Source organism: Ictidomys tridecemlineatus, chromosome 6 (genome assembly GCF_052094955.1).
Source record: "Ictidomys tridecemlineatus isolate mIctTri1 chromosome 6, mIctTri1.hap1, whole genome shotgun sequence".
Lineage (NCBI taxonomy): Eukaryota > Metazoa > Chordata > Mammalia > Rodentia > Sciuridae > Ictidomys > Ictidomys tridecemlineatus.
In genome coordinates, this window is record NC_135482.1 from 6,766,114 (window position 1) to 6,779,476 (window position 13,363).

Consider the following 13,363-nt stretch of genomic DNA (forward strand, 5'->3'; position numbering starts at 1 on the left):
AAATGGATTTTTCTTTCATAATTTACCAGGTTGTGGAGTAATCCGAGACATCATCTGGTTTGGCACACTGCCACGGATCATAGCTGGATCAGGTAGAGGACCATCTGGAAAGGAAGAGAAATGGTTAAACAAGTATTTTTGTACCAGCTGCCCTTCACTAAACAAAAATCTATAATATATTGCTAATAATAGCTTGAAAAATTCAGCCTGAATCTCAAAAAAAAAAAAAAAAAAATCTGAATTAGACATGAGCCTGAAGAAAATGTCTTCATGTTATATTGAACTATATCATGTGCCTCTTAAACACAAAAATAAGAATATTTAAAAATGAGATTTATATATATGAATTTTACTGTTTTCTTAGATCATCTATATATCCAACAAGGTGTACAGAGAAAAATATTAATTCTCCACAATCCTGAGACAAAACAAGATGCCTCAGTGACCAGCTCCTTCCTCCTGAGTGCTGCACAGTCAAACCTCAGGTACACAGGTGGGAGACCCTCCTCTAAGAAGATATCACCCATCACTTAAGACAGCTCAAAGCGTGTAGTAAATGAGCATTTTTAACTTTTAAAGAGCCTTCCAAATATCTCTACTGATTTGGTTACTTGTTCTTTCATATATATTTTCCATAATTATTGTTTAATCTTTTTCCTTTTTTTAGTATTTATTTTTTAGTTGTAGTTGGGACACAATACTCTCATTTTATTTATTCATTTTTATGTGGTGCTGAGGATCAAACCCAGGGCCTCACACGTGCTAGATGAGCGCTCTGCCACACCTCAGCCCTTCTCTCTCCCTCTTATCATAGTAAGGTGATTAGCACCCTTAATATTGAAAATACTTTCCTCAGTTTGTTCAGTCCAGTATTGCTTATGATACCTTCTATTATTATTTATTTTTTCTTTAAAAACTTTCAGTTTGGGGCTAGAGTTGTGGCTCAGTGGTGGAGCCCTTGCCTACCATGTGTGAGGCGCTGGGTTTGATCCTCAGCACCACATATAAATAGATAAAAAAAACTTTAGGTAGTGCCTAGACATAGAGAAATTTCTTAATTTCCTTTTACATTTGCTTGAATAGTCTATTTCAATTTCAAACATTTCTCTTAAAACTCAAAATCATTAAGTTTGTCTATGACTAATTTCTATAAATAGGAATAAGGCAAGGATCTAATTTTATAAAATGTCAAATTTAATAACAGCAAACTTACCATATTATTTTACTGATACTACTTGAGCAAATTCTACCCAACCCTAGTATTTCAAACGTGTACTTCTCTATTTCCCAAATAATTATATTAGTTCAGGATCAAACCCAGATTATTTCATTTTCTCTTATTTTCGGAATCATTATTTTTTCGTTGAGATCATTTCTCAAATCTAATCATTGTTTTCTCATTCCAAAACATTTTTTCCTTATACCTACTCAAAAAGTATTCTCCTCTTCCCTTGCCACTGGGACTCCATATACACTATTCCTTCTGCCAGAAATGTTGCTCTTTCTAATTCTTTATATATCTTTGGTCAGTTAGAAGAGTGTATGTATTTAGCTAGATGTGGTTACAGATGCCTAAAGTCCTAGTTACTCAGGAGGCCAAAGTAGAAAGACTGCAAATTCTACACTAGTAGCTTGGGTGACTTAATGAGACTATGCCCCAAAACAAACAAAGAGACTGTGTCCAAAAATAAATAAGTAACCACATAAATAAATAAATCGGTGCATCTGGCACACTGTAGTTCTCAAATATGGCTGCTAAAGGCCAAGGATTGAGGGAGATGAATTCCTCAGTTCCAGTGGTCAACAGATGGTGTAAGAATTGCTATTTGGAGTTTCAGTTCATACTTCCTATAGGTAGTCAGTATTCCTTAACTTAAGAGGAACAAATACCCACTATCATAGCCTTTCTTACATCATTTCAACAGCCTGTGTTCTTATGTCTGTGTCTCAACACCATATTTCACTGCTTAGAACCTATTAAGTCAATGAATAAATGAAGTAATGTTTAGGAGAATGGTGTTACAACCAGAAACGACCAGACGCGATTTTAAATGATACCATGCTTCTAAAAATTTGTTTTAATACACAAAATATGTTGTGTTAAAGAGGAAGCATGACATTGCAACATGTTCTTGAATACTTTCAAGAAGTATTTAAGCCTTTATGGGGTCCCTGAACCTAGCCGGCCTACCTCTACTAGTTGCCTGTCACAGGCAAGCCATTATTTTCTATGTTCCACTATTAGAGAAGACTATTTTAGGCTCTAAAAAAAAACAATGTCAGATTATCAAGTTAAGCATAATGCCCCCAAATCTTTTTTTTTTTTATTGGTTGTTTACAACATTACAAAGCTCTTGACATATCATACTTCGAACAATAGTTTCAAGTGAGTTATGAACTCCCATTTTTACCCCAAATACAGATTGCAGAATCACATAGGTTACACATTCACATTTTATATACTCTTCAGCTGACATTTTTTAAAAATATTTTTTAGGGCTGGGGATATACGTCAGTTGGCAGAGTGCCTGCCTGGCATGCACAAGGCCCTGGACACAATACCTTTATTTATCTTCATGTGGTGTTGAGGATCAAACCCAGTGCCTCACACATGCTAGGCAAGCACTCTACTGCTGAGTCTCAACCCCAGCCCCATGAACTGTCACTATACACACACACACACACACACACACATATGTGTGTGTGTATATATAAGCTGTTGATGGACCTTTAATTTATTTATATGTGGTGCTGAGAATTGATCCCATTGTCTCACACTTGCTAGGCAAGCTCTCTAGCCCTCAATAGCTGTTTTTACTAATGGATGAACTATATTCATTTCATTGGCAAAAGGCCACCTCTGAAAACCCTAGAACAACTACACAGCTTATACAAATTAATGGTTTTGTTTGGACACCATTTTATAAATCGGGTGAGGTGGCACAGACCTTTAGTCTCAGCTAGTTGGGAGACTCAGGCAGGAAGATCACAAGTTTTGAGTTCAGCATGGGTAATTTATTAAGACCTTGTCTCCAAATAAAATACAAGGGCAAAGGATGTAGTACAGTGGTAGCATGCACACGGACCTGGGTTCGAGTCCTAGTACTGAAAAGACACACAAACATAATCAACTTCATCAAAATAAGTAAAAGTCACTTACTAGAAGTCATTCCTTGTTGTGGCTGTCCCATGTTAGGCCCTGGATTCATGGAAACTGGTACCATGCCTGCAGCATTTGGTAGCATATTCTGTTTCTGCAGTCTAGTCCTTCGTTTTTCTTCTAGTTCCTTCTGAATCTTATATATCTTCTCAGCTAGAAGGTGGTAGTATTCAGCCTTTTTGAAGTAAAAGAAGAGAGTTGAGGGTAAAAGAACTATTATTGGTTAACTGAAAAAATTAACAAAGAACAAATATAAGCTTCATTTAAAACGTAGACAGAAACTAAATGGAAAAAAATCAATCTATCTTCTTTGGTCATTTCAACAATAAGTTCATGTTTGGAATGATCATGTGGCCAATAGTTTTATTATGAATTCATACAATAAACCACAATCTCTAAAAGCAGGATTCCAAAATATACACTGGTAACTTATAAGACATGGAAAGAATACCCTACATTTTAAGTTAGTGTCAACTTGGAAAGAGAAACTACATTGTTACTTGAGACGACAATTTCAAGCAGCTTATATACCATGATCTAGAGAAAATAGCACAAAGCTCAGTCACTTTTTAAGTCGACAGAAACACAATCTAAATGAATAAAGTAGCAAGTCAGTGCACTGTATTTAGTGGAAATAATATAAGAATCTTGGGCTGGGTTGTGGCTTAGCGGTAGAGCATGCGCCTAAGCATGTGCAAGGCCCTGGGTTCAATCCTCAGCATTATATAAAAATAAATAAAGATATATATAAATAAATAAGAATTTTGGTGATATACACTTAAGAAATTGCTTTATATTGACTGTACTGAGATAAAAAGATGAGGTAACTAAAAGGAGTACTCTTGGAAGCATAGTATCACTTGGTATGTTACAGAAGACTAAATTAAACAACAGAACAGGCCCATTTCTGATTCTCAACAGAAAAGAAAAATCAGATGCTCACGCGATTATTTGCAGATTCATACATGTCGCCTTCTACTTTCCGAGCATATGCAACTAGATTTTCCATCCGCCTGTCTTTTAAAGCAGCAGGATCCGGAGTAGGAAATATGGCTTGAACACTGGGAACAGAAAATCCTTTTATTGTAATACCATGTCAACTTTTCATTCATGTCATACAAATGTACAATACTCTATACTTTCCCCAATTTGTACAATGAACATACAGTTAAGGGGAAAAAAGATGTATTCACATATACAGCAATACTTACCAAAATGAAATTCTTTTTTTTGTGAAGACAAAATGTCCTCTTTACAATATAAGAAGTGACTCCATAAAAATTCTCCCTATTATTCTATATGAAGAACTCAAGAAATTATAAGGCACTAAATTAACAAACAAAAAATCCTGACCTTTGTCATGATAGTTTAAATGTACAGTATACTAGAAGAAAACAGATCAAGATGATGGAAGTGAAAATTTAGAAGACACAACTTGAGTTGCTAGAAAAATTTGAAAGCACAAAAAACTTTTTAATTACAAAATAACAGTTTGGTTATTCCTTATTAATTCATTAAAACCACAGCATTCTTGGCTCGGTAGAGCACTTGCCTAGCATGTGTAAGGCTCTGGGTTCAATTCTCAGCACCACAGATAGATAAATAAATTCTATTGACAACTTAAAAAAAAAAATTAAGCCAACCTAAGGTAAGCCTGATGATTTCAATCAAGTCAATTTGAAAAATGTGGCTAGTAGTACATGCCACTTATTTGGAAGGCAAACAGAAGCAGGAGAATCTCAAGTTCAAGGCCAGCTCAGACAACTCAGTGAGATACTGTCTCAAAAATAAAATAATGATAAGTAAAAAGAAATGGGGCTAGAGATGTAGCTCATTGGTAGAGTGCTTGCCTTGCTGGAGTGAAGCCCAGATTCAATCCCTAGAGGATTACAAAAAATAAAATTTATGGGCTGGAGTTGTAGCTTAGTAGTAGAGCTCTTGCTTCACACATGTGAGGCCCTGTGTTCGATCCTCAACACTACAAAATAAATGAATAAAAATAAAGATATTGTGTCCATCTACAACTATAAAAGTATTTAAACAAATAAAATAAAACTTAAATAAAAATGCTGAGTAAGTCTATAATCCAATAACTCAGGAGACTGAGGCATGAAGATCACAAGCTAGAGACCAGCTTAAGCAACAAAGAAATAAAGACTAGGGGTATAGCTCAGTGGTGTTGCACGATTGGGTTCAATTCTCTAAAAACATCCCCTCCCTACACAAAAAAAGACAGGCAGGGGAAAAAAAAAGGAGATCCTGCTATTGAGTGGAGATGAAACGGAAAGACTTAATTTCTCTAAGAAAAAATGCTTCATGCTTTTTTAAGGGTAAAGTCTAATCCATAAAATCTAAGCTCTGCCTTTTTGATCTTGGGCACATTATATTTTACCTTATGTTTACATCTGACAAAAACTGTTTCAAGATGGAGTTTGTGAAGAGGAGCACCTGGCATACATCAAATTCATATAATGCAGAAAGTATTTCATAAGCTGTTATGAGGACTTTTGAAAGATCACAAGAGGGGCTGGGGATATGGTTCAAGTGGCACGCGCTCCGCCTGGCAGGCGTGCGGCCCGGGTCCAATCCTCAGCACCACAAAGATGTTGTGTTTGCTGAAAACTAAAAAATAAATATTAACATTCTCTCTCTCTCTCTCTCTAAAAAAAGAAAGATCACAAGACCAGAGAGACCACCTAACTAGATTTAACTTGTCAACATAATAAAAATCAAACCAGGATTAACAGAAAAGGATCTTACCCTCTACATAGTTTAAAAAACTGAGAATTAAGTTTTCATATGAAATATAAATCATGCAAGGTGATGGCACTAAAATAAACAATAGTTAATCAGTTCATTCATTGTTGACACTATGGAGAATAGTTCACATAATGTTAAAGCTGAAAATCTACAAATGGAAGGAGAAAAAAAATTGAGAAGCAAGAATGACAAAGGAACAGAATTCAACATCAACAGTTTGGTTATCAGTAATATTTCTTTGGTGGTTAAAAGCCTAGCAGGTTGGAAGAATGCTCACACGATAGCTCTTAATAAATAAGACATGCCCACAATCTTACTTACAGTTTATGAACAAGATGATTTCGAAGATCCTGAGTAATATCTTCATGCCACTGTTTCCGAATTCCAGTACTGGATGGTTGAGAAGCGGTTGGCATAGGACCCAGGGAGGCCACACTGGCATTCTCATTCATCATTGGGCTTCAAAGTAGCCATAAAAATAGTTTTAGTGAAAGGCAGGAGAGAGAAGACCTCACTTAATCAGTGCTGGGAGTGATTACTGCCATAGGTTCAATAACCAATGGCAAATCTATTTGCATAAAGGGGGTAATAATACCCTATGGCAAGTATATGTGCATAAGAGAAAATACACGTGTGACTGCATCTGTGCGGGTTATGTCACTGTACTGGTGTGAGGGAAAAAAATTATGCTTCCTACTATAAGAGAAGAATGAAGAATTGTGTTTGGGAGAAACTAGATCATGACAAAAGATAAAGCTGTTACTTGGACATAACATCTCAGGGAACCCCCTTGGATAATGGGACTCCTAACAATGGACTATATCAAACTATTTTTATGCTGATGTGATCCTTAAACTTCCTACTGATACAATTTAAAATAAGAGTAGAAAGCACAACATGTTTCTCTTATTTCATAAAGAAAATATCAAGAAAGCTAACTAAAACTTTAAGAAATTCTTAAGTATTAGAAATGTGATTCAGGATCAAAATAAAACTTACTTCTGAGAATTTATGGCTGAATGCAACATTGAGTCAGAAAGAAGATTCGGCGTCTGAACCCCTACACCTCCATTTACTCCCATAGGACTAGCATCTAAGTCAAAACAAAGTAAATAGGAAGAGAGAGAAATAAATAAAATAGCCACCATACAATAAACACCATAAGCTGAGTCAAATGACAAATTAGAAAAAAACTGTAGCGCATGCAATAAATAATTATTAGCAATATAATTAGTAACATATAAAAGCTAATACATACAAGTACCCTTACAAAACCATTAAGAAAAAGATAATTCAACAGGAAAGTAATGGGCAATTCCCAGAAAAAGAAATACAATAGTTTTAAAAAGAATGCAAATGTGCTGAACTGCACTTATAGATGAAGAATTTGAAACAATATATTTTTGTTGTATGAAAAGTCAAGATTTTTAAAAGTTGATAGTCTAAAACTATATTTTGAGTTGGGCGCAGCAGTACAAGTCTGTAATCCCAAGGCTCAGGAGGCGAAGACAGCACAATCTCAAATTCAAGTCGAGCCTCATTAACTTAATGAGACCCTGTCTCAAAATGAAAAACAAAAAGGGCTGGGGAAGGGGGCTGGGTTTGTAGCTTAGCGGTAGGTAGAGCGCTCACCTAGCACACACGAGGCCCTGGGTTCGATCCTCGGCACCAAAAATAAACTAATAAAGATATTGTGTTCAACTACAACTAATAATAATAAATATTTTTTTTAAAAAAAGGGCTAGGGACATAACTCAGTGGTAAAGTAACCCTGGCTTAAATCCCCAATAACCAAAATAAATAAATAAATAAATGAAATCATATTCAAAAATAGAGTGTGAGGAAAGAAACATTTTCAAATGTTTCAAAACTCTAGGGACAGGTATGTCCAGGCATTAAACATATAAACACACATGGACATCTTCTTTAACTTAGAATTTCTACTTCTAATCATTTGTCTTACAGTTATATCTATGTAGACCCAGACTCCATAGTAATATAGATTCAGTTATATTAAAAGAAGGAAAAAAATTTAAAACTACAAACAAAACCATTCATGGAACTGAACTATACATATATATGTTTTCATAAGCACAGAAAATTTATTTAAGGACACAGGAGTATGTTGATTGCTCGACAGTGGGATGAGAAGTACTGTTATGGTTAAAGAAAAACATATTTAATTGAATATTCCTTCAAAATGGTTTGGAAAAGCTCTATGTGTATCTACTACTTCTTCAACAAACAATTATAATGAATATTCTATTTATTTAAAGTATCCAATGGCAATATTCACACTAAACCAGATTTTCATGTTAAAACTTTTTTTGATAAGTTCTATTAATATACTCCCTCAAGTTATTTTAAAGACAACAAAATTTCCCACTGAAATGTAAATAAATTGGCTAGATCTATAAATAATATTTAATGAAGACAAGTACTGTGGACTTCTTTCATTCTGGTCCCTGAATACCTTCCTTCTGATGTCAACAGGCTGGCTCTCTGAAAAGTAGTTGCTGGAATGGTCTTTCTGAAATAGAACTGTGTTGTCCATAATTCTCTATTTGTCACCATAGACACTTCATATGTAGATAATACCTTTGTAGAAAAATTGTATGTGTAACAGATGTTTTACTGATGGCAAAAACAATAGTACAATGAAGGAAAAAACAAAACTGTGGTTTCACAATATATAATCTTGCTCATTTTACTGCTTTCTGATGCCTCAGGAAATAGAAATTCTAACATTCTTTCAAATTCTCCAGATTTATTTAACAGTGGTTCCCACTAATGGCTAAATCATAGTTTGAAAAGAAAATTCATGGCACCTGAAAACCAGCAAGAGAATATACTTGTGTTTTCTAAAGGGATTTCATCTCAATAAAATTTTCAGACTAAATAAATGCACTAGTAACCAGAAGATATGAGAACATGGTCCAGCATGATCACTTAAGGCTCCAACACAGAAAAGATAATTTTGTAATTGAATTATACATTTAAAAATTCTAGGCTTCAAAAAAAATTCTCCCCTCCTCTGTTATAGAATCTCTACAATCCAACCTGATTCATGTAAGAAAAATCGAATAGCACCATCTACTTAATCATTTGCCTATCTAGCCAGACTAGGGTTTAACGTGGAGACCAAGCCCACATAGGATGTCTACTCCACACTCCAGCACAGAATGTCTGAATGCTGCATATCATTTGTTCTACAACCTTGTCCATCACAGTTACCTACAATTCACAGCCCGATATAATCCGGTACTACAGCCGGTTGTGTCACAGTGAGAGACATGTCTGCTACCCAAGTTGGAATTGTGAACATATCTTCCACATGGCATCATTATGCTTACTTAGGTTTTTTTATCCTCATTAGTACTACATATTTCAGGTAAAGATTCTGTGATATACATCCATAATAAATACAATATTTTGAAAGATCTCAAGTATTGGAAACACAAGCTGGGGTTGTGGCTCAGCGGTAGAGGGCTCACCTCGAATGTTTAAGGCCCTGGGTTCGATCCTCAGCACCACATAAAAATAAATAAATAAAATAAAGGTATTGTGTCCAAGTGCAACTAAAAAAAAATAAATATTAAAAAAAAAAGGAAAAAAAAAAGAAACACAAGCCTTTGGAAAAAGAATACAAAACCAAACGGAAAATAAGTTTCTCATAATAACAGTTTCAGAATTATCATAAAATACCCGAAAGATAATAAGAAAATTTGAAGGGCAACAAGAAAACAGGGATACTATAAAGAATAGGTATTAATCTGGGCATGTGATGCACACCTGTAATCCCAGTGACTAGGGAAGCTGAGGAAAGAGGATCACAAGTTCAAGACCAGTCCCAGCTGGTAACTTAGACTCTGTCTTAAAAAAACAAAAGGGGCTGGGGATGAAGTTCAGTGATAAAACACCTTTGAGTTTAATCCTCAATACCCCAGTCCCCCACAAAAAAGCACTAAGGGCAAATATAAATACTAAGATAATATTTAGACTGATATTTTAAAAATGTTCACACATATACCACTGCTAAGAAATATTAGTCTGAAAAGTTTAAAAGGGAAATAAACAGACAAATCCATACAGTGGGACAATTTAATTATATGACTTTTAGATTAAAAGAAAAAACACATGACAAAAAATGTACACTCAGAGTTTGGGGTAAAGTGGGTAAATTTCAATGAATATTGTATACATTAGATGACATTATTGAATAACTATTAAATTTTCAGGACTGATAATGATAGTTTAAAAATAGTGTTATTATTAGGATATATGTTGTAATATAATTAATCATAAAAAATTGGGATTCCCCCCCCCAAAAAAGGTAGGATGCCTCAAATCCATGCAGAAAAAAACAAATACGGCAAAAATGTGGAAAAGTAGTGACTCTAGATAAAGGATATGTACACACATCTTTATCTAACTCTAGGTAGGTTGAAAAACTCCAAATCAAAATGCAAGGGAAAATTCTTATTCATATACTGGAAAGGGGGAACAAAGAATTCACCAAAATACTACCTTTATCCCAAATATGTATTGATGACCAAAGGAAGAACTTATTACTGGGGTGGACATGCAGACATTTTTTATGGCCCCAATCTCATGACAGAGAATTTTCCTAAAGTTCTAATTACATATCTATTCCATCTTCTTCATTTAGTTCCTAAGAATGAATACCTTAGGGTTAAAATGATGTGGGTGAGGAAGTGTTACCATTTTAACTCTATTCGGGAAAGCGACATAACATTTTTGTTTGCTGAAAAATTGGAAATTAACTAGAGCAACTGCGGGGCGGTAGCTTAGTGGTATAGCACTTGCTTTAACTTTAACATGTGATGGGTCCTGGGTTCAATTTCTAGCACTGCACAAAAAGAAGTATTAGGGGCTGGGCTGTGGCTCAGTAAGCATGTGTGAAGCACTGGGTCCAACTCTCAGCACAATATATAAATAAATAAAGGCCCATCAACATCTTTAAAAAATTAAATAAATAAAAATAAAAGGAAGGGCTGGGGACGTGGCTCAAGCGGTAGCGCGCTCGCCTGGCATGCGTGCGGCCCGGGTTCGATCCTCAGCACCACATACCAACAAAGATGTTGTGTCCGCCGAGAACTAAAAAATAAAACAATTCTCTCTCTCTCTCTCTCTCTCCTCTCTCACTCTCTCTTTAAAAAAAAATAAAAAAATAAAAAAATAAAAGGAAGTAAGGGAAAAGAACTATTTTCCTGTACTGAACATGTTCGGACTTTTATTCTTGTTTCTAGTTCCTAAATGATCTAGTAATAAGACATTGTTTAGAGATTACATACAAATACAAATCCATTTTGTATATGGGACTGGAGCATCCTATGATTCCAATATCTGTGGGGAATTCTGGAACCAGACCCTGTGAATACTAAGGAATGACCATACTTCTTATTAGTAAACACAAGAGGATGAAGAGGCAATGCCTTGAAGGTCAATTTAAATAATAAAAATACAGCTAGGCATAGTGGGGAAACACATGTAATCCCAGTGAAATGGGAGGCTGAGGCAGGAGAATCACCACATTAGGCCAGCCTCAAGCAAGTTAGTGAGATCCTTTCTCAAAATGAAAAATGTAAGAGCTGGTTATGTAGCTCAGTAAAAAGTCCCCGGATTCAATCCCCAGTACCAAAAAATAAAATAAAATAAAATCAGGAATAGAACACCCCAGTGGGCAAAAGATAAAACATAAATAAATAAAATAAATTTAAAAAAAAAAAAGGAGAAAAGGGAACAGGAATAGGAGTGTGATACAGTGGAAAAGCATTTGCCTGGCTCACTGGGTTCTCTCCCCAGCACTAGAAAGAGAAAAAAACAGAAACCAAAAAACAAAAACAAAAGTGTCAATCTAACTTTTTAAACAAAATAATTTAGATGTTTAACAGCCTGACAACAAAAGGACAGTCACAGGGCAAAGCTCTTTTATCACATATACACAGAGCAAGAAAAAACACCAAATTTGGATATCATCAGAACACCGACAAACCAGTTTATTCAAAAATCTATTTCCAGAGGCACAGCGCACTATTCCTGCTGCCAGTTACATGGAAATCTACAACAACAATAACCACGATCATTAGCATATATTTCAAACTAAAACAATACCTTAAGCCAAATACAATTTCTGTTGAGGGTTTTTTTTTTTTTTGAGGGGGGGAGACTGGACACTGAACACAGGGGCATTCAACCACTAAGCCACATCCCTAGCACTATTTTGTATTTTATTTAGAGACAGGGTCTCACTGAGTTTCTTAGCACCTTGCCACTATTGAGGCTGGCTCTGAATTCGAAATCCTCCTGTATCAGCCTCCCAAGATGCTGGGATCATAGGCGTGAGCCACTGGCACCTATCTCTACTGAGTTTTAAAACGGCAAAATAATTGGAAACCTCAAAGTCCATTTGTAATAGACCATTATATAAGATGAAATATTACATTAAAAAAGATACTACTGATTATGAAAGATATCCACATAGTAAAGGAAGATACAGAATAACACAGGGATCTCATTAAACTTTCATTTCTAGAAATTTAAACTCCCCCTGCCCCACAAAAAAAAAGAGAAAAAAATGATGTAATCCAGAAGTGTAACCTTTGGTATATGGATCATAAATGTTCTTTTAGGCTGTGATTTTTTAAAAAAAAATTATATCCATAATTAGGGGGAAAACTGAGAAAAAAAAACAAGGAGTTAATCCTGTAATTAGAGATGTCATTTATATACCCAACCAATATCATCTCTGCTACTAGGAAGACACAACTTACTCATGTTGCTCATGGGCCGCATGCCTTGGGGAGACTGACCAGACGGCTGATTTTGCTGGTTCTTCGCCTGTACCTGGGGTTGTGGTGGCATCTGATTTACTTGATAGGGTAGTCCAAGAGCTGCATAGGCTCTTTCTATAGAGCTGGGATCAATCTGACTAACAGTGCTTAGGCTAGGGGTAGACTGTTGACCCACCCCTAGAGAGCTAGGGTTTCCAAGTCCAACTGGTGCTCCAGTCAAAATTGCTATAGAAGATGAAAGAGATGGCATTACAATATTAAAGATGGTGGGGAAAAAAAGAAAGACTAACATGTTTAAATTTCAAAAACCACAAAATTATTATTAATGGTGATCATAAAATATCTCAGTATACAATATCTTGACTTCCATTATCTCTGTGAAAAAACTTCTAGATGCAAAACTGATTGGGATTGAAGGGGATCATAGGTATGAAAGGTTTTTGGTCCACAATACCAAACAGGCTGTATCAGATTTCCCACCAACAGTATATGAATGCCCCAGAACAACACAAATACCAACACTGGGTAGCATCTTATGTGTCAATGAGATTTTTTAAAATGCTATTTCTTTACTTAACAGTGAACTTTGTGTGTTTCTTCCCTCTGGTAAATTATCTCCTATTCCCAA

The 13,363-nt window shown here is 35.3% G+C and overlaps 1 protein-coding gene across 2 annotated transcripts in view; it reads right to left on the reverse strand.

Moving 5' to 3' along the window:
- Window positions 1–13,363, reverse strand: part of Ep300 (EP300 lysine acetyltransferase) — an 81,275-nt gene that overhangs the window by 32,209 nt on the left and 35,703 nt on the right. The window contains exons 6-11 of one of the 2 annotated variants that reach the window (XM_005322217.4): window positions 12,715–12,960; window positions 6,920–7,013; window positions 6,242–6,379; window positions 4,104–4,221; window positions 3,161–3,335; window positions 27–104 (exon numbers count right to left, since the gene is read on the reverse strand). In XM_005322217.4, coding sequence (XP_005322274.2) covers window positions 27–104; window positions 3,161–3,335; window positions 4,104–4,221; window positions 6,242–6,379; window positions 6,920–7,013; window positions 12,715–12,960 — 849 coding nt within the window. The remainder of the gene's footprint in view (window positions 1–26; window positions 105–3,160; window positions 3,336–4,103; window positions 4,222–6,241; window positions 6,380–6,919; window positions 7,014–12,714; window positions 12,961–13,363) is intronic. The other variant, XM_021724399.3, reaches the window with a different exon arrangement.